Genomic DNA, 25,570 nt, shown 5'->3' with positions numbered 1-25,570 from the left:
CTATTGCTCCTTGGATTTCTGGCCAACCTGGCAGAAGCCTTCAAGTTCAAGTCAAACTTCATTTTTCCTTTTCACCAGTTGCTTAGAAACATGCCTATGAAAATATACTTCTCCGTTCTCACACTCTACTGTTCTGGTGCCAAGAGCTTTTATTTTCCCTATGCCTTGCCCTCAGAAATTCCTGTATATATATATATATATATATATATATATATATATATGAAGCTCCTGCAGGCACAAAGTTATGCCTGCAAGTCATCTGTTCCCAGCACATGCCCATCTCCAGAAAAAGGTGACTTTGGTATTATTTTCAACGGCTGCTTTTTACATTATTGGATTAAAGTTTAACTAAGGAGCAAAACGAGGCTCCTTGAAATTCACTGGCAGGTCTTGGAAACAGGAATGAGGTGGACAGCAAGGAAATGTCATTGCAGCCCCATCAGAGTGCTAGAGCAACACTTCCACAGTACGACACACACCAGGATCCACAGCATCCACCATGTCTGAAACTTTTAACTTAACGGCAAAAATACAGTTTAGCAGTCATGCCAACAGTTCCTGATAATTTTACTTAGGGCTTTTCCCCCCCAGCCAGAACTCACCAGAACTCAGTTCTGGCACCTCTCAGGCAGGTGCCATTGCCATTATTAGAGAACAAGGGAGGTGTTCATAGTGAGTTCTGGCACCTCTTTTTCCAGAAAAATAGCACTGATTTTACTGAGAACTAACAAAGGTCTGTTTCTGATCAGTGTCCACCTTCTGACCCCAAAGTCCTCAAAAACTGTCACCCTTTAACCTACAAGCCTCCAGCAGCCTAATAAATAGGTTCATGGCCAATCCACTGGGAGTAGTTGAGCTGCCATTTTTAGATCTCTCTCTCCCTTTTTCTCCTCTTCTCCTTTTGATTCCACCCATTTTTAGAGACAAAATTTGCAAGAAACTTTAAGAAAAGTTTTAAAAAACAGTAGTCCATTCATATTGACTAGGAATGGCTTGCTATAAATGTGTAGACTGGACACGACCCACCAATCATCATGCTTCCTTGCTGGTCTCCAGGAGATCAACTGCTGGATGGCAAGGACTTTAGCCCTCCCCCCTCCCCAGGAAACAAAAATAATTATATAATGGCTGCATGCATGAGAGGGAGAGGCCACATTTAGATTCAACACTGTTTGGGTTTTTGAGCATAAGGCTGCTGCTGCTGGCTAATCTGAGACTTTATTACAATGCCCAACAACCCCTGGTTTATTTGTGCATCGAGCTACATACTTTTGAGCCCCAGGACTGCCGTCTGAAGAGCAGAGTGGCCCCCAAGAATTAAGAAGTTGGCTATTCCTCTTAAAGACAATTTTGGAGCACCTGCTGTACAGCTGGATCCGAAAGCGTGAGAGAAGGGGGAGGGTTGAGAAAGGGGGATGGAAAGAGAAAAACGCTCAGGCACGTTCAAACTAAATGAAAAAGTCAAACTGTTGCTGGTCTCATCTGTCTGTAAGTGGCACTGTTGCAACTCCAAAGGAAGAGCAGAGTGTATTGCTCTGCATGCTGTCGTATTTGCACTGAACCATATTGTTCGTATTACTGACCACACACACACACACACACACACACACACACTGTAGATGACGTGCAATGGGGATATTCCACATAGTTTTAGTGTGAGTGGATTGTTACAGAGTTTACTGGGTTCCAAGACAGGAAATCAAGTCGTATCTGCTCCTCCTCCTCCTCCTCCTCCTCGCCTAACAGACTAGTTCCACTTTATGGAATGATCCAAGCAAAATGCCTTCGCCTTTCACCTCTTCCAAATGAAGCACCTGACATTTTGGAAACTTGTTTTTGTTTTCTTAAGGATATTTTCACTCCGCTGGATGAGATGACAACCCAAAGCCAGCAAATGCTTTCAAGCAGCAGCAGGAAAAGGAAAAGGCTCTATGTGTGGGGGGGAGGGGGGGAGTTGTCATAAAAGCAGGAAGATTTATGGGGTGTTGGGAAGGAGAAGTTGTAACTGCAAATCTTCACTGTATGGATGCAACAGGCATGCTGGCAGAAAGCAGATGCCTGGTGTGTTTTGGGGTTTATTTGTTTTTTTGCAGAAGATGGAAAGAGGAGGGGGGAAAATCAGTGGCTGTTTTGGGAGAGAGAATGCTCTCTTTTGCATCCAGGTGTGCAAAAAAGAAGAAATGGCTCAAATGGAATACAGGTTAGGAAATGCTGGCTTCTTCACCCCCCTAAAACGTATATCAAAGTTGCCTGTTCAAAAGTATTCTTTTTTTCGGCGTTTTTTTGTTACTGTATTGCACCTGCTCCTTTCTATGTCCCATCAAAACATTCAGATGCATCACAAGGAAAAAGCCACTCTCAAGTTTGGACAGAGATGGGACTGGGCTGCACTCACAAGGTATGGAGCCTGAACTGAACGGGGCTTGATGGGGTGTATCTGTCTGAGTGCTCTTGCCAAATAGATGCAGAGCATTAAAAATAAAAAGCAGAGAAGATAGACTGCTACTAAAATGTGACAGGATCATGGAGGGACCAAAGGAGGAGGTGGGAGTGTGAAAGGTGGAGGTGTGAAGCGATGGTCAAGGAGGCAACAGGTGGGGTGGAAAATTCATCTGAGTGAGAAACCAGGCATGTAATAATAAGGATGGGGGGAAATTATGCAATGGGAGATAAGGAGCCCAGGCTTGGGGAGGGGAAGAGTGACCAGGTGAGAGTTGGGTAAAGAAGGAAAACACACTTGCAGGTGAAGCAAGGTTAAGATGCGCTGCAAGGGAGGAACATAGGGCAGTGCTGTGGGGGTTGCACAGGTTTATGTGTCATGGAAGGTAAGGGAGGTGCAAGTGAGCGGGGTGGGGTGGGGGTGACCTGGGCGTAATTGGATTGGAAAGGTGACCTGATGGGATAGGTGGTGCATCCGAGGAGACAGCAGGGAAAGATGTTCAGAGGGCGCTTAGAGAGCATGGCAGGTGGCGGACGGGGATGTGCAGAGGCAAGAGAGTGGAGCGAAATGAAGAGGTGCCCCGTGACCGCCCCCCTCGAGAGCCAAGGCCCAGGGGCAGGACTCACCGTTCTTGGCTTGCTCCCTGTAGCTCTTCTCGTTGAGGCAGACCCCTCGGCCGTGCAGCAGGGCATGCAAGGGCTTCTCCTCACCTTGGCGTGGCAGGCAGCGCATGCCCTGGGCACAGCGCTCGGTGTACACCCGCAAGACTGTCCTTCAGCCAGGGCGCAGGTCATGCAGCATCCGCAGCCGGGCTCCTTCACCAACTCGCAGCCCACCGGGCTGGGAGGGCACATGGAAAGGGCTTTTTCATCGCAAAGTTCACAGTGCACAAAGGAGCCCAGCCCTTGGGACAGCCCCAGGCAGAGGCAGAGGAGCAAAACTTGGGTCACCAGCATCTTCAAGGCACAGGCAGGCATGCAGCGTGGCAGGCACCCAAGGCAATATCAATTGTCCTCTTTTTATTTCTTTTGCAAAAAAAATTTTTTCTGTATAGAAAAATAGGAAAATAATCTTTTTCAAAAAGAAAGAACGAAAAAAAGTGTCTCCTTCCTTAGATTCCAAAAGAGCTTTTCCACCTCAGAAATGATTCAGGATCGGAATGCAAAAACAAAACCTGGCTGTCAAAATCTGCAGTTGCAAGAATTACGCATGCAACAGGTTGGAAATGGAGAGGGTGGGTTGGGGAGTCAAGGGGGGGGGGGGGGAGAGAAGAGCCAGGAGAGCTTTGGTGAAGCTGCACACCGAGAGGTACAAAAATAATAATAATAATCCACAGGCTTCACTCAAAAAAGCAACGTCTGCAAGAGAGGCTGAGGAGGAAGCAGAGAAGGGAATCAGCTTCTTTTCGACTGTCCTGATATTATCTGCAGCAAATGAAAAAACGCCTGGAGAGAAGTAGCATTAAAGCAGGTAGAGCTGGGCTTTGTCAAGAAGAGATTTAGCATGGGACTGGCTGCAATTTTTTTCCTCCCCCCTTATCCTCCTCTTCCTAGATTGGGTTAAGAACAACAAAGAGGTTTTCTGTAAAAGTTGGAGGATTTCTACAAAGTCGGCAGTAGAAAGAGAACGAAGGAGGGAGGAGGGGGGAAAAAAAGAAGGAGAAAAAAAAAGAATTCCACTTTGTAGATCTCCCAACACTTTTCCCCTGGAGAAGTTTCTAAAGAGACTGAATAGTGCCGAGCAGGCATGTCTTTTAAATAGACTGCCCCTGGCTGCCTGCCAGCCCCTCGCTGCAATCTGAGATCCCAATGACACCTCAGCCTGAATGGGTGCCAGGAACCAGGGCAAGATCAGTGCACACTCCAAATGTGTGGGGGGGTGGGCTGTGCAGCTTCTGACTTCTAGGCTTCCAAAGCCCTTGGCAATGATCAGCCACATTATTGTTCACACACACACACACACACACACACACACACACACACGCCACCCCAAAGGCATCCAATTGCCTCATTTATACCGGACAAGAAGGAATAAAGTTCTCTATGCTCCAGACTGCAGGGAAGAGTGGAAAAAGCTCAGAGTTTCTGGGCTAAATTGGTGTCATGTTTTTGTTTTATTAAATGCCCAAGGCTAGACTCATGTGTGTGCACCATGATTTGGGAGCAAGCCTCAGTGGGGCTTCAGATCTGAGTAACTCTGCATAGGCACAAGGGTACATGTGGAGTTGCCAACTTTTTTATTGATCCCTGCTCCTGTGCACTTAACAGCAGCTCAGTATGGAATTGCTGCTGCCTAGCAGACCCCGTCAAAAATCTTTACCTGGTGATTGCTGAATGGTAGCTGGCCAGGCATCGTTTCTGCTCAGCTGGCAACACTCACTACACAAGTGTTGCCTTGCGGTACCTCCTATCACCTTAATCACCATGGTCTGCTCTATGCCAAAGAGTGTTCATGAAATCAGGCTTGTATACAGAATGTGGGTTATTGCAGCCTAGTGTGGCTCCTTTTTTGTATAATCTGACATTTCACAGTTGAGAGGCATCGTTCCAGGCCCCAGGAGCTGTTTGCAGGATTAGGCTGACAATTCCGTTACCGTGCACCGCGCCTGCAGGTTTTAACATGGCAGGTGCCCATTTGCATGACATCACCGCTTCAGGGCGATAACCTGCGTGGAGTTGCAGCGCTTGGTTTGTTTAGCGAGGCTCTCCGCCAGTGTGTGTGTGTGTGTCTGACAAAAGCTCCTTACCTCTCAAATACCAATTGCTTAAGCAAACGCAGAGCATGAGCAAAGCCAAACAAACCAGCAAAAGCAGGGAACCTAAACAGAAACCAGAAACAAAGTTAGCTGCATCATCAGAGGGCTTTTGCCACATCAAAGAGCCACATCAAATAAGCATCCTTATTTCTTCTACCCTTCCCAGTGCTCTTCTGACCTGTTACCTTGAAACACATTTAAAAAACCATGTCTGGAAAGAAAAGGTTTTTTCTCTTGCATGCTATAGAACCAATGACCTTCTTTAATTTTCATGGGTGCTGAAAGACCGCAAACTGTCATGATGCCAGTGGCTGGGATGGGCATGTCTACCACCACCCTTCCCAGTAGGGTCAAACGCAAACATGGCTTCTGAAGAAAACACAGGAGATATGGAACCACAGCCTGGCATTCTGAAATTCCCCCTTCTGCATATAGTAACCACTAAGAAGTCGGTGTTTCCTTCCAACAAAGGAAAGCAGCAGGGTAGGGTGGGTGGGAGAGGGGGCTATGACTGAGAGCAACCCGTCAATTTTCATTGGAGATTCTCAAGGAGCGGCCGGGCCTCTCCTCTTCCAGGTGGATTTCAGTTCTCCCGACTGTGCTGAAAATGCCTGCATTGCATTGCTTTTGCCACTAGAATGCACCCTTATCTATGATAAGTCCTTGGGCCTGCTTCTTAAAAAAAATATTAACCCCTTTCTGGCGTTGCTTGAAGGTTTTTAGTGCTGGCTACTTAATGTCTTACATTTTCTTTCTTGACACCAAACAGAGGGACGATTGGAGTCCAGAGACAGAGAGAGAGAGAGAGAGAGAGAGAGAGAGAGAGAGAGAGAGAGAGACCCTAGAGAGATCTGTTTCTCAAATGTCCAAGAGCTGCCAGCACCACAAAATACTCTTTTAAGTAAAGAATCTGAATGCTGGGAAATTTGCAGAAGCTCATTGAATACTCTCCCCGTTGATGGTTAACTTAAATATGGGATTCACAGCCTTTTTTCTCCGCTGGCAGAGCTGGTGAGTCTTTAGTCACTGTGTGACAGGTGGAAATCCAACAGATACAACTTTCTCCAAGGATGTATTGTGTATGGGAACTGTATTGAGGGCAAAATGCACCCTCTACCTTGGACATTGGCTGGGTTAGTTCTCACTAACAAATCTCCTACAGAGCTTATTTTACAACCCCTAATTTCACCCCCTAATTTATAGTATGCAATCCCTCCCTCTACACATGCTCCACTGGTGACACTAGTAGTTCTGCTGCGCACCAGGTGCTGTCTCCTCAGAAGTATGCCCCACTTGTGGGCAGATCTACACCATACATTGAAAGCACACTTAATGCACACTTAAATCACACTGTTTCCCGCAAAGGATCCTGGGAACTGTAGTTCACTCTTCACAGAGCTCCAGTTCCCAACATTCCTGGATTCTTTGAGGGAAGCCATGTGCTTTAGATGTATGTTGTGGATGTGACCAACAGAGCCTACTTCTTGGGAAGTGTGTTTGGACTTGAAGCTTCATTTATCCTCATAAAATCCTGGAAGATTATTCATATTCCATTATTTGCAGATGTGGCTGACTGTAACTTTTTCAAAGCCAGCAAAAGAGTTCCTGGATGAGTAGAGATTTGAAAAAGCCCTCCCTTTGCCTGGCACAAGGAAGGACAGCCTGGTCTGCTCTTGTGTCTCTAATGCAGAAATCAGCAAAAGAAACGTTTCATGGCACAAGGGTAACATGACCATTTACTAATGTCTGCAAATCAAGCTGCTTGAGAAAGGCACAGGAGCAGGGGGCATTTTAAAAGTTGGCAGTCCTGCCCTGGTCCTAGGCTTTTGCAATTAGGGATGGGGAAGAATTTCACTTGACCCATGTTTTTAAAACAAAGTGACCTTCATTTGCACTTCTAATAAATGGATTGGAATGTAACTATTCCTTGGATTTCATGCTTCTCCAAATTTTGTGTCATGACTCTTGCCCTAAAAAGCTGCATCTTATGATAGAATACATTCAGAAATCTGTGCACTGAGATAAAATATGTTTTAAAATGCATATTATTTTGAATTATACAGTGATACCTTGGTTTATGAACTTAATCCGTTCCAGAAGTCCATTCTTAAACCAAAGCATTCTTAAACCAAGGTGTGCTTTCCCATAACAGCGGGGGACTCAATTTACAAATGGAACACACTCAACAGGAAGCAAAACATGTTCTTATTCCAAGGCAAAGTTCACAGACCAAAACACCTACTTCTGGTGTTTGCAGCTTTCTTAATCCAAGTTGTTCATAAACTAAGAAGTTCTTAAACCAAGGTACCACTGTATATGTGTGTGTGTATATGTGTGTGTTTATGTACAACTCTAAATATATATTTCAGTCTGACTTCTCATACAGAGCTTTTTTTAAACACACACACACACGAACGACAGAACAGACTTGGGAATATCACACGGGTGAAATTGAGATGGACTGGAAGAAACAGACTCGAGTACAATTTGTGGCTAAGTGATCCTGCTCACCACTAATGATGGAAACGAGCCCATCAGTGCCCATCTGCTCTCTTTGTCAAATTTGCTTCTCTCACCAGTAGCAAAGAAGCAGTTTTGCTTTAAAACAGCAGAAACCAGAAACTGGTTTGCAACCAATTAGCTTCTGTTAGCTGTAATAGAATTTACTCCTAACAAGAATCTTATTTTTCTGGCATTGCTTGTATTCTCTTCATACCAGCTGCTAAATGATTGTCTTAAGTTCTCTCTCATGCCATTTACAAAAGGGAGGGAGGAGCAACAACGGGGAGGAACTATCCAGCTACCACCTTGTTTCCAATTTTCTTCCTTGGGTAAGTTACAGGAGCCTCTGGTGTGGTCCAGGTTTGGAACCTCCTGGACGACTCTGAACATCAGGATACATTTCAGCCTGGGTTCCAACCAGCTTGAAGGACTGTCTTGGTTGCCCCGGTGTCAGGCTTCAGGGAATTGGTTTCCTCCCCGCTTTGGCAGTAAATATGCAGAGCAAAGGGAAAGGAGTCCTCTTACCAGTTAGAAACTTTAACGATCACAGTGAGAGAACAAAGAATCAATTTCCTAGGAATGAAGGTGCTCCCAATTAAGAGTTCCACCCACTTCCTCCCTAGTCACCCACGTCACTTCCGCATTTTGCAACCTTATCTGCAACCACTGTGCTTTCTGTGTTGCCACCTTATCTGCTCTTCTTGACCTTGGGCTCAGTGGATGAACACTTTCCAGAGAAAGTGAGTCTGTTAACTCGCTCTCTCCCAGTTCTTCTTCTCTTCCCCAACCAGTACTTCCCAGCTTCTGCCTTCTGAACTATGTCCTCTGCAAACCACTGTTCCAAATCTATACTGTCCTCCTGCTCCTGGGAAGATTCAGGATCCTGATCAGGAGCAGGGGGAGGCTCCCACCATTCCTCCTCAGTGCAGCCCTCCTCAGCACAGTCCCTGACACCTGGTGAATGACCTAAGGCAGCAGAAAGGCATGGGGAATGTGATACTCTTCATGCTCCCGCTTTCAACAGCACTGTCCGTGGCATCTGTGGACAGCTTTCTGGGATGGTTGTCTGGGTTTAGAACTGAAGCCACCATATTGTGTTGGTTTTTTTTTGTAGTACCTAGGGGATTTTTCAGAATGCAATGCTGAATTTTTTTTGCTTCACCTGACAGCAATTTCTGTGTGGCTGTGCCCACATGGTTTCACTTTGCCTCCCATGCTGCTTGAGATTTATATCCAACCACTGAGGGAAGCTCATCAATGATCCTCAGCACCATCTCCATCTAATCAAGGTGAGGAGATAGATGTTCTGGAAATGATCAGTAATAGGCAGGGTGAGGGCTAACAAACTGAAATGCATTCCAGAGAAGAGTGAGGTGTTGTTGCTGCAGTTTACTCTGGAGTTGGTGCTTGGCTTGTCCTAGGTGGAAGTGCACTCCACTTCCTCTAGAGATCAGGTGGGCAGCCTAGGCGTTCCTTTTGGCTCTGCTCCTCGATTCTCAGGTGCCACCCATGATCAGAAGCACCATGATCCACAATCCACTTTGGTAAGTGTTCCAGTTGAGCCCATACCTGCAGAAGGATGATCATTTGCCAACATCCATGCATCCATAACAGACAGTAGGCTTTCCATGGGACTCTCTTTGAAAAGTGTTCAGAAACTGCAGCTCATCCAGTGTGAGGCAACCAGATAGCTACCGTATTTTTTGTTCTATAAGACTCACTTTTTCCCTCCTAAAAAGTAAGGGGAAATGTGTGTGCGTCTTATGGAGCGAATGCAGGCTGCACAGTTATCCCAGAAGCCAGAACAGCAAGAGGGATTGCTGCTTTCACTGTGTAGCAATCCCTCTTGCTGTTCTGGCTTCTGAGATTCAGAATATTTTTTTTCTTGTTTTCCTCCTCCAAAAACTAGGTGCGTCTTGTGGTCTGGTGCGTCTTATAGAGTGAAAAATACGGTACCTGCGGCTTATTTCAATGAACACAATATGTCTGTGATTAAGAACATCACTGAATTCCATTTGCTTTCTGGGTGCAATTCAGGATGCTTACAGGATAGTCTGTTTGAATATGAATACTCTAATCTGCTGAGATCACCATCAGGAGTCGTACCTGTTCTAGGATCTCCCACTCATAATAGGGATTTTTCCATACTGGCTTGGGCGTAGGATACCTGAAAGATTGCCCGTTCATCTGTATATATCTGCCCAGACCATGAGATGAGGCCCTTCTCCAGGTGTAAAGCAGGTGGTTACTAAGGAGAAGACTTTTTTGGTGGTGGCACCCTCATAATGGAATGCCTTTCCCAATGATACCCACTTGGTGCCTTCACTAAGATTCTTTATTCACCAGATAAAGTCCCTGTGTTCACATATCGTTTTGATAAACACAAATTAGGTGAGTTTGCCTATAAATGTGAAGTTAGTCTAATTTCCCCTCCATCCTTTTTCACTCTTCAGTGGCCTTTGGTCCAAAAAGAGGTATATAAATAAACCATAATGTACAATGAACCACTCAGAGGTCTTGGTTAATTTGGCAGTCAGCAAATATTCTCCATAAATACATAATGGTGCCTGGGTTTTGGGATTCTCTCTGCAAAGGGGCCACATTGTCTTCTTTTTCTGTAGGAAAAAGTGCCAAATATCTTGTTTATGCAACTGCCTTTGAAGGAGGCAGCAGATAAATGGCTTTCAGAGGTTGTTTGCTGCTTTATATTTCTGTGTTTTCATTTATTATATTTCTGGTATATTCTACTGTGATTTGAATGTTTGGCTTCTGCTAGCTAATATGGTCACATTTTAAGTGAGAATTTAGAACAGAAATATTTTGATGACATAGGCAGATAGATGAAATGCCCATGTTGTGGATAGCCAGTATGTTTTAAATCGGCGTTCTGCTACAGCTGGCTTCTAATATGACTATATATACCATGCTAGTGCACTGTTGTCTTTTAATAGTTTGTTTTAATTGCACGCTGCTTTGAGCATTTCTTTTAATAGAAACGTTGCCCATAAGGTTTTTAAAAATGAAAGATGATGGCTGGGTTTTTTGTTTGTTCTTGTTGTAAGATAGGCACTTACATTCATATAATCACTGTATGCCATGGCAGCTTGGTCTTAGCAGACAGCAGCCAAATCGGATGCAATTTAGGGCACCCAATATTTTGCAATTAGCCCCCTCCCCCTGCTGCAAAAGCTGCTCCTGGGCTTTGGGTGGTCACTTAAACATCACCTCCCTCTAAAGAGGTGCAGTGGCTGCCTATTAGCTACCAAGTGAAGATCAATGTTTTTGTTTATATTTAAATCTGTATACAGTTTCAGACCAAGATGCCCAGCAGGCTGTTTCCCAGTACAGAACAAGCCGATCTAAACTCTTCCCAGGAGGCCTCACAGGTTGTCCCAGCAGGACCAGCCAATGACAGTGCAGAAGCGGACCTTCTCAGCAATAGCACCCACCTTCGGGGTTGCCTCCGCCGTTGTAACTTGTGAGGCAGAGACAGTAATGACATTTAAATACCTCTGAAAAACTCATTTTTTTCCTGGACTCTGACTCTTAATTTTAATGGATTTTTATTTTTTGCTTTAGTTTAATTTACAATATAATGTTGGATTTTGTTTTTAATGTCATTTTTGGTTGGGTATTTAGGAAATTGTACTGAATGCTGTGTTTTTATTGTTTTTATGTAAACCACAGAGATTTTTTTAGAAAATGTATTAAGCAGTATATATTTTTTTAAAAAAACACCACCACCACCATGCTATAAATAGAAATGCACCACTTCTCACCATAGTGGGGGAAGACTGTGGCTGGGTGACCCACATACCTGCTCAGTCCTCTGTCTAAGTACCATCTATGGATGGGGAACTTCAAGGCCCCTGCACTATTATCTTTAAACCAGACTTTGACCAGACAGCCTTTCAAAATGGAGGACTGCTTTCCAAAGGAGGACACAGGGCCACCCTGACAATGACCCACTTTTGTGCTATGAGACCCTCCCCTGCTTAGCCCACCCAAGCAGCCGAACCCCAGCAGGGATGGGGTGAGTCACCCTATGGCTCAGAAACCACGGAGATGCCACTGTCATTGTTACCATCATTTGGTCTGAAAGGTCCTGCCTCTCCCTCTCTGAGAGTTCTTTATACCAGATTTGGACCAGCCCACCTTCCAAACTGAAGACTGTTCTCCATAAAGTGGGAAGGACACATGGTTACTCTGCTGAGGCTGGGCTGTGTGTGTCTCCCTCCAGAATAGCATGGATATGGCATGGAGGGCAGCAGTAGGGATAGAGCATATATCTTCCAAGCAGTTTAGCTTGACATGTGTATTCTGGCGCCACTTGACACATCACAGTTATGTCAGGTATCCAGAAAGGCTAATGGATGACTCATGGATCAGCGAATGCTAAAAAGAAGAAGAAGGGGTGTGTGCGTGTGCCCTGACTTGTATAAGCAGAAGCACTTTCCACTAAGGCAAAGCCACCACTGGATACAATCCAAAGGCAACCTTGGCTCCTACTTTTGTTATATTCCCTGCGCTCCTCTCTATCTCTATCTAATTTCCCAGGGGAGAGCATATGGAGTTTGCGTTCAAATTAGCCACAGGCTTCAAGTGCAGCCTAGATGCTTCCACAATTCTTAACCTTGCTTGCCACCTTGACAAGCATGAGCAAGGGAGGCAGGATTCTCTCTGCAAGGGATCAGAGGGAGTGTTGAGGTGGTGGTGGAATGGGTGCACAGTGCAGAGGGCTACAGACCAATCCAGAATTTGTCTCATTTTAAATCAGTTCAATTTTGAAATCCTAACTGTGAGCCCATTCTTCCACCCAGATGCCTGAGCTCCACCACCTAGGTCATAAGTTCAGATGTTGTGTACCTAAAAACAGCTCTGAACTCACTCTCTCACTATCTATCTATCTATCTATCTATCTATCTAGGAACTGGGAAGGAAGTGAGAGATATCCTGTTTGTTGAAGCACCTATTGTCCATTGACTGTTTCCAGTTTATAGAAAGTTGAAACTGCTAATATGGGCTGCATACATAAGTAATGAAACCCAAGGCTGCTGGTCCAGGGTGCTGGTGTGCACAGCCCCATAGTTTCCACTTTGACCTTCCTGAGCAGAAGAAACAAGCTAGAAAGCCACAATTGAGCTCAGCTTGCTGTGATATCCAAAGGAGGGCTTGTGCTTGCCAAACAAACCAGGACCCATAAGCCAGCAACAAACCATGGTGACCTGGGCATGTTAGGGAGAAACAACCCAGGATCCTGGGCTGGGATGTCACAACAAGCCATGTTGAATTGCTGCTTCTCATTTTGCTTCCCCCATTCACTCTGTGGAAGGAACAAATCTGGAGTAAGCAGGCTGCAAGCATCAGTATGCTGCTCTTTTCTGATAAACGGCGACAAGCCAGCAACACAAGGCTATAGTGACATGAGAATGTGGCCTCCGTTCACCATTATTTCCCCCTTGACAACAAATTATTCCTCTTGTGACCATAAAAAAGGTAGATTCGTGAGGTTCCTGGGACAAGGTATGAGATCCTGCATTTGATATCACATTCAGCATACTCTGTATCACAGATGGTCTGTTCATTGCTGTAGCTATGGGTAAATGGCTGATGTTCAGTACACCTCATCTGCTCTGGGCTCCACAACTAACTCCAGGCTGTAATGCATGAAAGTGTCAGCTTTCCAGACTTGAGATGAAGGGCTAGAGCATATGTCTTCTAGACTGTTTGGCCTGGTTTGTGTACTCTGGTGCCACTGGACACATCACAATCATTGCGGGGCACCCAGACAGGCCAATGGATGACTCACGGATAAAGAACTGGCTTTATCTGGAAGGTATTCTGTCCAGTTAGCTTGGTAAAGGGAAAAATAATAATAAATCCATATTTTAAAAGGCTTTGCTAAGGAAACTTAAATTTTACAAGCTCAAAGAAAAAGAACGAATAAGTTTTCATGCAATTAGAAAGAATGGCAAGGATTAAAGTTCCCTGGGGATTTATATTTCTCCACCCTGAAATGCCAGAGCAGAATGCCAGTGTGTGCTGGTGGAAGAGGGGATGAGGATAGGAGAAAATAAATAAGAAAATGGCTTGGCCAACTGGAATCAGTTAGCTAAGCTTGATGAATGGGCAAAAAGAAAGCAAGCAAAATGGTATTTAATTTCTTTCCTTTTGGGATGTTTAATGAATGTTTTAAGGTGTTTCATATATAGAGCATCCTCCTTTTACCCAGAGATGAGCAACAGCTGGAAGGCAGTGTGCTGGCTAATATCCCTGACCACTGGCCATGCTGGCAGTGGCTGATGGGAGTTGGAGTCTAGCGACATCTGTAGAGCATCACAACGGCCACTCTTGATCTTACCAGTGAATACATGTTGTGAGAGATGTAGCCAAAATATAAAGATCATTTGGTCCAGGTCATATTTAAAGGATATCAAATTAATGTGACCCCCCACCTGCAAACTAAGGAACACAAATCATTTACTGTTTTGAAGGTCATCAGAAGTGTAGGCAGACAGTTATTTATATGAAGCAATGGGAGCAATTTCCTCCTTATCACTACACTGATTGCTGTGATCCAGCATTAGCAGTTTGTTTATAACTATACAAGAGTCATGGAAAGGGTGAGGAAATTATATAATTTCCCTGATTGCAGCCACTTCCCCATGTCTCTTGCAAGTCAAGGGAATGGTGAAGACATTTGGACCAGATCACACAAGCAGCTTCTGGCCTAGTCCCGTTGAACTCCTAAATGAAAATCTAACAGGGACAACAGCAGACTGGAGCATGGCTGAAAATGAAAGGTAGCTTTGCATTGTTTTATATGGACCACCTGAAAGGGTTAACTTGAGGCTTGTGTCAATATGTGAATAATGTCTTACCGCAGTGTACACATGTCTATTGCAAGGCAGACAGCCATGCTTCTTAGGGGCTACTTTTGACTTTCTGGTTATTGCTTCAAGCGCCACAAAAACTGGTTTGACCAGAGATTATAATGGGATTTATACACACAAATGAATGTGTGCTATTGGCAATGACTGCTCTGCAACACTGTGTCCAGATCTCTGAAAATGCTTCAGGCTAAGCCATCTGATTAAGAGTGAATAGCTAGTCCTGTTCTAGGAGGAGTAACGGGATGGGAATGTGGGGAGGTGAGAGTCTTGCTGCCAATAGCATGGGATAGTAACTCCGGGAAGAGCTGCATTTCCCAGGTATGCAAATATTACGCATCCAGTCCTGGGAAACTGGAGTGTCAATGCAACAGAAACATAGCTCAGAGGGAAAGACCTCTAGACCTACAGATGGTTAACACCTTTGCATTTATTGATTGTCTAGAAAGGTCTTAAAATGCATTCTTTGAATTGCACAGATGCACAGAGCAATTTATATGGGCTGCGATGCAAAGCTGAAGAGGTTTTCTGATATGTGCATGGTGCTCCAGGTGTGCAGGGATAACCCTTTGATCTGCACACTTGTTCCAAAATGCATCCTGAGTGAGGGGAGCTACTTCTGCTTCTTTGGCGCTCTGGGTCCACATATTGTGCCCTTATGTAGGTACCAACCTGCAGGATTGGTACAAACATCTCCTAAAACTATCATCAGGAATGAGCCTGTTCTTTGCAGAGGGAAAAAAAAGAGAGAGATAGCTCTACAATTTAGATATGGGATCAATTAAACAATTGCAAAGATGTCTCCAATAATCCTCTTTACACCCTGGTTGAAAAAGCAGCATGCAATTTCCCTGACCATACACATTTTGCTTGCTGTTTAAAAGAGCATAAAGCATTCTTGCATTCTAGAAAGGACAGTGTCTTTCACTGTTCCCCCCTCTTCTTGAAGCAAACTTGAAAATATCTGCCTTCTGCAAGCCTTCCCTTTGCAACACTGGAGCATGAATAGGACTTTCTTAGTGCAATGGTGATGCTGAGAGCTAGGGGGCATAGTGGATTCACAACTGCTGCAGCTGCAGCCCAGTTCTCCTTCAACCTCCCTGCACTATGGTAAATCCAATTAGGTCTCCACAAAGCTGTGTTCTGCATGGCTACAAGCAAACGCAGCAGAGCAAGCTGTGATGAAGACAGCAACAGTGCTTGGGTTACTTAATGTGTCTCCTGAGAGGTGTCAGCTTTATTGCTACATGCATAATTAGATTCCTCCAATATTCGATCAATGTGTACACACTGATGTTTGTGCTTACTTGCACCATGGGATCACTTCACCCACTATTCACTGTGCAGTTTGGACACTCACACAAGTAAAGAAAACAAGCAAAGCAGTGGGAGTTATTTTGATTTCTCTTTTAACTCATTCTTAGAACAAAAGATAGGAAATTGGGATTCTTCTGACCCAGTACTCTGTTGGTAGAATGTGAGAAGTAATGGTATGCTTCACTGAGAAAAGAGAATACCCATCTTTTCTTGGAGACAATGCCACCATCTTTACTAGATCTATTGTTCAACACACCTATTCCCAATATTACATCACAGTGTTGTCTTTACTGTGCAAGGGAATCAAAGCATGCTTAAACACAAAGAGTGGTAGACAACTAAGGTTTACTCAGAGTTCCTCCCAATGTTTAGTAAGAATCTCCTTTCTTGTAATTTTGGTTTAAGCCCTACCCTCCAGAGCAGGAGAAAACAAGCTTCCTCCAAGCCCTTTAGAACTTTGAAGATGCCTGTCATATCTCTTCTCCATCTCTTTTCCAGACCACAGGTTCCCCAACTCTGATTTAGCTTATTATCATCTCCACCAGGAATGAAGAGCTATTGGCCCAATTAGGCCCACCAGGCCTCCCCATTTGGCTGGAGAGGCCATTTCAGCTCAGCCACGCCCACCTGCTTTACACCTGACATAATATATGATGTCAGGTACAGGGCAGGCAAAGACCTGACTCAGCAGAAAGGAATTTGTAGGCTCTGCCAATCGGCTGATCTGTGCTTGCAAACCTTTCTACCAAAGGCTTTGCAACACTCAGCAACCGGCTGATTGTCACATCTTACAGACTGCTTTGCAATGGACTTTGCAGGACCCAAATGGTCAACTTATTAAGTCCCTTGCTAGTGCTTTGCAAGAAACGGCAAGCACCTGGATTATTGGATATTGTGGAGTGCTTTGAAAGGTGTTTTGTGGGCTGTGCATTTGCCTACACAGTTTGATTTCAACCCCGTATGTAAAAAACGATCTCACTTGATATTATGATGTCAGGTGACTGATGGGTGGGTGGCTCTGCTCACTTGACAGATTTGGGTGGGGGACAGGGAGGCATCCAGTTCCATGTCCTTGGTTTACACTGATCAGCAGTGGCTCTCCATATTTTCAGAAGGGGGCCTTTTCCAGCCCTACTTCAGGATACTGGAGATTGAATTTGGGATGCAAAGTTCTCTGCCACTGTGTTGCAATCCTGTCTCCTTTTCAAGGCACTTCGCTAAAAAAGACACCCACACACCCCATCTAAGGGGGAAATTGTTTTGTGCTTATCTGTATCTCCACTAGGGATGGTAACAAAGTTCATTAAAAGTGAGTAGAAGACTGAGCTTCCATGGACCTTGTACGTTTCTGCATAAACTGGTCACTTGTCTCACATGTGAGAACTTGTGAGCAATTTTTGACATAGATTTGTTTGATAAACTTTTCACCCCCAAATTCTTGTCACTGTTCTCAACCTCCAGGTTTAAGCTTGTAACTCCTCTTGACTCACTGACGGTTTCTGCTGTTCCTGTACAATACGATGTGATTAAATGTGTATTGGGACTGTCTGTGCTCAGCCTGTTACATTTAGGTGATGATTTATTATCCTGTGTCTTGCACTGGCATTACACTGGCATTTTTAAAATGCAGATCTCTCCACTGCTGATGTGACTGTCAGCAATCAGCAGCATGCATTGTTAAAGACAGAAAATAAGTGAGATAAGCAATTTGTCTGAGCAGGGGAGATGGGGTAGGGGCAGTGGGTGGGGTTGATTTGCCATGTAATCCTATCAAAGAAGAAAAGGCAAAATTGAGGAACAATGAAAGCTCTTTGTTTAGATGTCTGTGCCCAGAAGGCAAAGGAAGGATTTGCTGGTGAGGTGGCTGGTTGAGGTGAAGGGGACTGGAGAGGCAGGGAATAAAAATAATATACAAATATTGCGGCACATGGTCACTTGGTGCCATCAGTATATGCAAATATCTGGCTCATTTAAGGCTGTATAGAATCTTTATTCTCTATAACGATGGAACTCATGGGTGGAGAATACTTTTAATTTTATAAATCTTTATTAATTGTAAAGGAAATATTTTTATGATATAATATAATACTTTATTATCCCTTTGGATCTGCACTGTACCTTTGTCCTTTAAATTTTTGATTCTTTGTTTTCTTTCTTTTTGTTTGGTTTTCACTTTTGTGATTGTTAACAAATCAATAACATTAGATAGAGATAGATAGATAGATGATAGTGTGGGGGTGACAATAAAACAATACAATTCATTTTGTGGAGGGGATATTAACAGCCTTAAAGCAACTCAATATCAAATTATAGAATATACAATATAGAATGAAAATTTAAAAACGCACACCATTTGCCTCTGTGCCATTCTAGTGTGCCCTGGGGTTGCATTAGAGTCAAAATCAGTCACTATATTTTTGAGCTAAAGCCTGACATTTTTTGATCATTCAGCAGCAAGGTCAAGTTTGCAGTCAATATACCTGCTGTGGACCAAGCCCATACTGCTAAAGCAGATTAATAAACTTAGATGGTGGCACAAGAACCATGAGCGCTAAACAAGGAGAGCCATAGCGCAGAGTCCCATCCCTAATCTCCACCTCCTTTTCCCACCATGAATTAGTTCTCTCTTGATTGCTCTCCAAGCCCAGGCAGAAGTGTTCCTTATGTTTTCAACTGGTGGGGAGGGGCTGGGAGAGGCAAAAGCGAGGCAGGTTGAGTGCATCTGCTGAAGCCGCAAAAACTCCATCATTCTCAACATCATATTCCAAAAGGTGACCAAGGCACAAACCGGGGTTGGAATTGGCAGGGAAAAAGGGAAAGCGCTTGCAGCTGAAGAACAGAAAACACCTGCAGCTAATAAAAGCAAATGAAAGCCATCATCATCAGCAAACAACAAAGAATTCCAGTAAAAGGGAGGGGGGAGAGAAGTATAAATCCAGCGTTGTCTCATGGAAACACGCTGAGCAGCTGCTGTGCAGTCTTGAATCCTGTAGCTGCTGTGCAATTATTTGCTTTGCAATGCAGTGAAAATACAAGGGACTGGGCATGGGCATGGATCCGGATGGTTTCTGGTCTAGCTACAGGAGAATGGGATATGAGAGGAGAACTGCAGAAACACCAGGATTGACAATGAGTTACTGAATGAGCCACTGGTAAATGAATAAAGAACCTTCTGGCTCATACAATGGGCTCCTTTGGCTTCTCAATATTGCTCATTCATTCTTCACAACCTCAATACCTGCCTATCCTGGAGGGATGTAAGACTGGGACAAGGGCAATGTGAAATGCATTTGTTAGCCTGAGATCCAAGTGGAATCAATCACACGCACCATTTTCAAATGCTTTGGGGATTAAAAATAACAACTCACAGCATTTTGGTGATTTGAAGCTTAACTCCCTCTCTCCCAACATTATATTTATGATATTTATTTATAAAGCAGCTCACACCACATTAAGGACACAGTACACCCCACATGGTGCAATAAAAGCAATGAAATCTATAAAGCTTAATTTCACAAACTTTTGATTCCTCCAAGGCAAAGTGTCCTAACAGTTTGGTTGCACTTGGGAAAATGAAAACCATTAAGTGTGTGTGTGTGTGTGTGTGTGTGTGTGTGTGTCACACTTAGGTATACATATAGCTCCATAAATATACTTGAATGACATTAACTGTATTCTACTATATCTTATTTCATTAGTTATGTAAAAACATTTTTTTTAAAAAATTGTCACATGAGCAAACATGAGGCCTCTGCTCAAAGGAGCTCACAATTATATTTCAAACGTGAGAGGAAGAAACAGAGAGAGAGAAATGAATATATCATCACATGAGTTTGGGCTATGGGGATGAGGACTAAGCCATGATCTTCTTTGGCAATCACTCATAGCCGAGTAAGATTGTATTGGGGTTTGGGTTTGGGTTGGGTTTTTGGAAAACGCCTGTGCGTGAATTTGTTTTATGTGTGTAGATCAGTGCGCGCTGACCAACACACAGTCTTTGCAGTAAGGCTCTGTTCCAATGGGATGAGTAGTCATGATGACTGGTAGATTCTTATCTGCTGCAGCCTTCATCTGCCTTCACAGCCGTTGTAACATACTGCTTGTTATCACCCACTTGTTCTGCCACTGAGGACTTCTTGGATCACTCTTTGTCTAGCTCCTTCCTTTTGACCTTACCGCCTTGGGTGACCCTGCTGGGAGTGCAAGATTCTGGACGGCTTTGCTTACAAGGGACATAGGAACGTGCAAGCCCACTCACCACAACAAGGTGATGATCCAGCAAGTGATAAGCCATGATAAGAAGGACTCCTGTAAGGCATGGTGTATGCTATGAAAGTCACAAGTCATTGGAACCTTCTTGTTTGTGCAGACATCTGTAAATAGTGAATATTCCAGGGCAATGCCCAGAATTGCTTTGTCACCTCACACATTGTTACTTCTTTCCTCCTGATGGATAAAGGAAGTGAAGCAAAGGAAATGTAATGCCTTGATTATTTGCTTAATTTCTGCGTCCCAAAATCTTACTATTTTCCATTACATTCCAGTCATAATAATAATCCCTTATACAACAACTGCAATATTAATAACTTCTATTCATGTTGACACATTAAATGATTTATAAAACTACAAGTGCAGAACTCAAACGATATCCTTGTTCTTCCTGTGTGTGGCAATTATTCTGTCTGCGATGTTTCTTCCTGTCCTTGTAAGATGTTATGCCTTTCTTTCCCCTGGTTGCTGCTCCTCCCTGGAGTGGGAGAGGGGGAGGAAATCCTAAAGGGAGAGTAAATCTCCAGACAGTGAATTGAGGCCAGAGTGTACTCAGTGTCCATTATTCTTTTGCCTATATTCCTCATATAATGACAAATATATTTGGGGGAGGGATCAGTTTTGAGTTGATTCATATGCATCTTGGCCTCCACCCTGCCCACTGACCGGACAAAATTAAGTATAGAAAAGGACAATGCAAGGAAAGTGGTATAACAAAAGCCAGCTTGTGGTCAACCTGCTGAAGTGGTGTTTCTATCACAGCATGGACTGAAATCTCTCTTGGTGTCAGCACCATCTGATAAGCATTCCTTACTGCATACTTGTATCAATCCAGCTGCAGAAACATCTGTCCATCAAGTTTTATAAGGAAGGATGATCTTTCCAGGAGCCAGTGAAAGTGAGACTTTAGGCAAAAGAAATGTGTACAATAAAAATGTATGGTTGCCCATTTGGAGGCATCCATGTCCACAATGTGGATGACAGGCTTGGTCACATTACTGCATGCATGGCCAAAAGGGTATGGTCCTGCACATTAGCCCTGTATGTGGATAATAATTTATGGATAGGGCCAGTGCTATTAGAATGGCAATGGTGCCCATCTGAGAGGTGCCGGAACTGAGTTCTAGTGAGCTCTCACTGGAGAAAAGCTTGGGATAGGGCCAGGTTGACACCTCCTTTATGGGATGAAAGCATCCAAAATACTAATCAAAGGGTTAATGCTCACAATGATGTCATACACCTCCTGCCAGAGGCAGTTATGTCCGTTGGTACAGTCAGAGCAGGTATTAACAGTCTTTTGTGTTAGAGCGGCTGAGCAGTACGTCTGTTCTGTTGTGCTGCTGCCTGCCTCAGAGTTGGTTGGTCTGTAACAGTTTTTGTCTTAGATATAATCAGGCCTTTTTTCCCATCTGGAACTCACCAGAACTCAGTTCTGGCACCTCTCAGGTGAGTGCCATTGCCATTAGAAGAGAACAAGGGAGGCGTTCATGGTGAATTCCAGCACCTCTTTTTCTAGAAAAACAGCACTGGCTACAACTCTATGTAATATGTATTCGTAACATAAGTAACACCTTTCTGTCTTGTATGTTTAATCTAACAAGTGCAAGTACACTGAGTAAAAGTTATTTGTTATTTAAACTTTAAAAGAGAGTGTCTTGCATATTTTTTATAGGAGGCAAAAGGGAACTAATTAAAGGGTTAAATGACCCGGTCTCTTCATTTTGCATAGCTCTGTAAATGGGAACTAGAGTCTAATTTCCACACTTTCAAGGTGTATAACCCCATCAGTTCTGGAAACTTTCCCACCACAAGCTGAAATCAGTGTGTCCCACATTTGAAGTTTCAATCCCTTTGGCCATAACAATGCATCATGGAAATGTGTCACCATTGCATCCACAAGGAGTTTTGTTAACTGGAAATCTAGAAATTCCAGAATCTGTTGGTAAACGTCACTTAAACATGCAGGTCTCCAGCAAGCGAAGGACCTGTGTGGTCATATGGTAGGTTCAACATCACTCCCTCCCCTTCTGTACTGGGCTTATGGGGTTAGCAGTGGCCCAGCTTTGTGGAGTCATAGAGCCTTCAAAAGTTTAGGCAAGAAGCCATAAGCCTGTAACGTCAACCTGTCATAAAACTGTTTACAGCTACAATCTTTCTTTACTGTAAACCTGCCATGAAGACTCGGCAATTTGGCAGGATAACAAGTGTGGAGGCAGATGTGAAACATCTGCAGCTTTATGCAAGATAATAATGTACATGTCTGGTGCTTTGCACTTGCTGAGGAATCTAGAGAGTTGACTTCTGGATGGATGAATATATATACAAGTGAATGGGGAGAAATGACAAACAGGAAGAATGGGAAAGACCTGGATCAAAAGTGAGCAGTAAAGGAGTAAGGAAGAGAGCACCATCCAGAAAACTGCATTTCTGAACCAACCAAAGGAACACACCTAAAGCAAAATCGCACATGGCTCTTCTCTATTTAGGCTCCTGGGATGTTAATAGTTATCTAGCCCATGCCTTCAAGACTGCCAGTTGGTGATGACTAAGGACCTGGGCATTAGGGAGACATGCCCTTATGTTTGAGAGTGGTGCTTTGCAGCTAGGAGTGCAGTGATATAGTTAATCAAAAAGATTTATTTAATCAAAAAGAAATGCATTGACTATTAAACATATGTTTACTAGGAAGTAAGTCCCTCTATGTTCAATTGAGTTTACTCACCAGTTAAGTGTGCTCTGGATCAGAGTCTTTGAGTACAGTCATATGCATGTCTATTGAGAAGAATGTCTCACTGAGTCCAATGGGGCTTACCCTTATGAATAGAATTGCAGTCTTAGAGAACCTCAGCAGTGGACTGATCTTCCAGTTTCAATGTATGCCAACACACACACGCACACACACTGTGGCAAAAAGGTAGAGCATCTTTAAAAGTTCCTTAATGACACAAATTATCTAAATTCACTTCAGTCTGGATTTAGGACTGGCTTCAGAATGGAATTAGTCTTAGAATCATAGAATCATAGAATTGTAGGGTTGGAAGGGATTCCAGGGGTCATCTAGTCCAACCTACTGTAGTGAAGGAACTGATTGCCCTGATGATGATCTTATGAAGTGTGACCATGTTACTCATATGGGATCTTTCAATGGCCTTTGATACTATTGACCCTGCTATTCTCCCAGATTGACTGTGTTTGATGGGTAATACAGCGATCCCCTTCCCACCTTTGCTCTTGACTTCCAGGTGTCTCTTGAAGACTTTGTATATGCTGACAGGCCTGTGCAGTTGTTCAAAACACTCCTGATTAGCCAGTCACTTTAATGATTATTTTCAACTGTTTTCAACTGTGTTTTAGGTTTTATCATTGCACACCACCACAATATTTTATGGCAGTGTATAAATACTTTTTCTCAATCAATCAGTCAGTCAAAAAGCTCAATGAAATGCTGGCCCAGAAATCTAGCAGATGATTTTATTTTATTTTATTTAAAGAAAAAGAATAGTATCAATTCATAACTACTGTTCCAAGAATCTGTTCAACATACGTAACTCTTTTAGTGTGGGAGTGAAGTGGGCCCCCTCCAGTTTTAATAAACTAAAATAAACATATCAAGAACTTGATCAAAAGTTTGAGAAATACAACTTCTGGGATGTAGCAGGGAGCAAGATGGCATGGAAGCAGGAACAGTGTCTAGGAAAGGTAAGAAATGAGGGTGGTGCCAAGCAGAGCTTCTAGAAAACAGTGATTTCAGAGTTGTGCACGGCCCACTCTCCCACTCTCAAGGCTGCTATTCTCTCTCTCTGCCTCTAGAAAGGTGTTTTGTTTGTTTTTAATACTATGGAACTGATTATCCTCATGCATGCAATATTTTTTTACAGCATCCTGAAAACACCACTGGTATTAAAATGCCAGGTGATATACCCCCTTCTCAATTTATTTCAGATTTACCCTCTCTGGGGAAATTTTGCTAAATTAAAAAAACAAACAAACTGTTGTGAATGACGATTTCGCAACACCTGAATGTCTCATTTGCAATATTAAGCCTCTATCTGGAAGCACACTTCCAGGCTGTGGGCACGTTTTGCTGCTTAAAAACACAGCTAGGCCATTCTTTCTCTCAGTCTGAATTGAAGCTGATGGGGGGGGGGGGATGGCATGCCCTCCAACATCCTGCTGATCAAAATCAGGATGCTCATTTTTTAGTCCCGAGCTTTCACAGGAGCCAGCTGATTTGTGCATGAGTGCAAGACCAAAAACTAAGCGTCTTTTGTTCTGGTGCTCCAGTGCAAGCTAGCTGGCTCGAGCCAGAGCACTGGACCAAAAAACACTACGTTTCAGGATCCAATCAGAATTCAGAATGGCTTCTGTAATTCTGGGATGTCCCACTAAAGATGGGCACTGGCAGAGGAAGAGGAGTGCGGGGGGAGCGCATCGCCCCCGGCAGCACGATCCCAGTGGGGTGCCATCGTGGCTGCCCCCCCACCCGTGCTGGGTGCCCCACCCCCAGGATTCCTGCCCCGCCCCGCCCCCGTCTGCTCTCTGCCCCCCAGTGCTGGGACAGTTGAGGGGTATGAAACTGGAGTATTTCATAAGAAATAGCAAGACATGCACAGGGCAGATATGGTTTGTGGCTAACCTTGTCTTGTATGCTGTTTTGCAAATGAGCTGTGGGAGTACATTGGGCCTGCAGACCCACTCTTACACCATCAGATACAGCACACACTTGCCTCTCCACTGGCCTCTTAACCAAACTTCATTCCCTTCTCTCCCAGTCTTCCAGCTGCATCAGACATTTCCGTCCAAATTAATTCTATCTTCCTTTAAAGCCCCAGCTTTAGGAAAGCAGGATAGAATATGCAGAAATTTAAACATGAATGCAAATTGATATTATCTAGAGTCTTCCCTCTGCTACCACTCTGGGTGCAGAATTTGGCCCACTTTTGATGCTGTGTACAGATGTCCTGTAGCTGTGGTTGATCCACCTTCCCCTTCTGCATGCTTAAGAGCCATGTGTAACTCAAAGGCTTGCATGGACTTACAGCACGACCAGAAGCCGATGTCTCCATTTTGAGTGTCTCACCATGCTGAATTTGGTCATTTGTGAGATGGTCTGCTCCTCCCTGACTTGCCTTGCTGCTTCTCTGAGAAAGTCTCTTGTCCTTTTCTCCTACCTGAGGGGTTTATCCCTCTATAAAAATATTTCCTCTTACTTTCTCCCCCGCCCTTCTGTGATGGTGAAAAGGACGGGGGCTGTATTAGAACACACTGTAACAAACAGAACAGGGCACTAGTTGAACTCCTACATAACTGTGAGCTTGTCAGCACCTTCAGCTGTAAGCCCAGCGCCAACAGGGCCCTGCCTTTGGAAAGAGCGAAGCCAGCTCCTAAAAATCTTTT

The 25,570-nt window shown here is 43.9% G+C and overlaps 1 protein-coding gene, 1 long non-coding RNA gene and 1 pseudogene across 3 annotated transcripts in view; 1 reads left to right on the top strand and 2 right to left on the bottom strand.

Moving 5' to 3' along the window:
• The window catches only part of IGFBP5 (insulin like growth factor binding protein 5), a 43,548-nt gene extending 39,363 nt beyond the window's left edge, over window positions 1-4,185 (bottom strand). Inside the window, 2 exon segments of the mRNA XM_081008967.1 lie at window positions 3,067-3,198; window positions 3,201-4,185. Coding sequence (XP_080865093.1) covers window positions 3,067-3,198; window positions 3,201-3,417 — 349 coding nt within the window. The 5' untranslated portion in view covers window positions 3,418-4,185.
• Window positions 1-25,570, bottom strand: part of LOC308479046 (intraflagellar transport protein 22 homolog pseudogene) — a 196,321-nt pseudogene that overhangs the window by 53,209 nt on the left and 117,542 nt on the right. The window lies entirely within an intron of this gene.
• On the top strand, window positions 1,353-11,335 carry LOC308479385. Its single transcript, XR_013987654.1, has 3 exons — window positions 1,353-2,398; window positions 8,867-8,986; window positions 11,006-11,335. It is a non-coding gene; the product is annotated as an uncharacterized lncRNA (long non-coding RNA).

The sequence above is a fragment of the Podarcis pityusensis genome (genome assembly GCF_964106645.2).
Source record: "Podarcis pityusensis genome assembly, chromosome: 1".
Classification (NCBI taxonomy): Eukaryota; Metazoa; Chordata; class Lepidosauria; order Squamata; family Lacertidae; genus Podarcis; species Podarcis pityusensis.
This window is presented reverse-complemented; position numbering and strand designations above follow the sequence as displayed.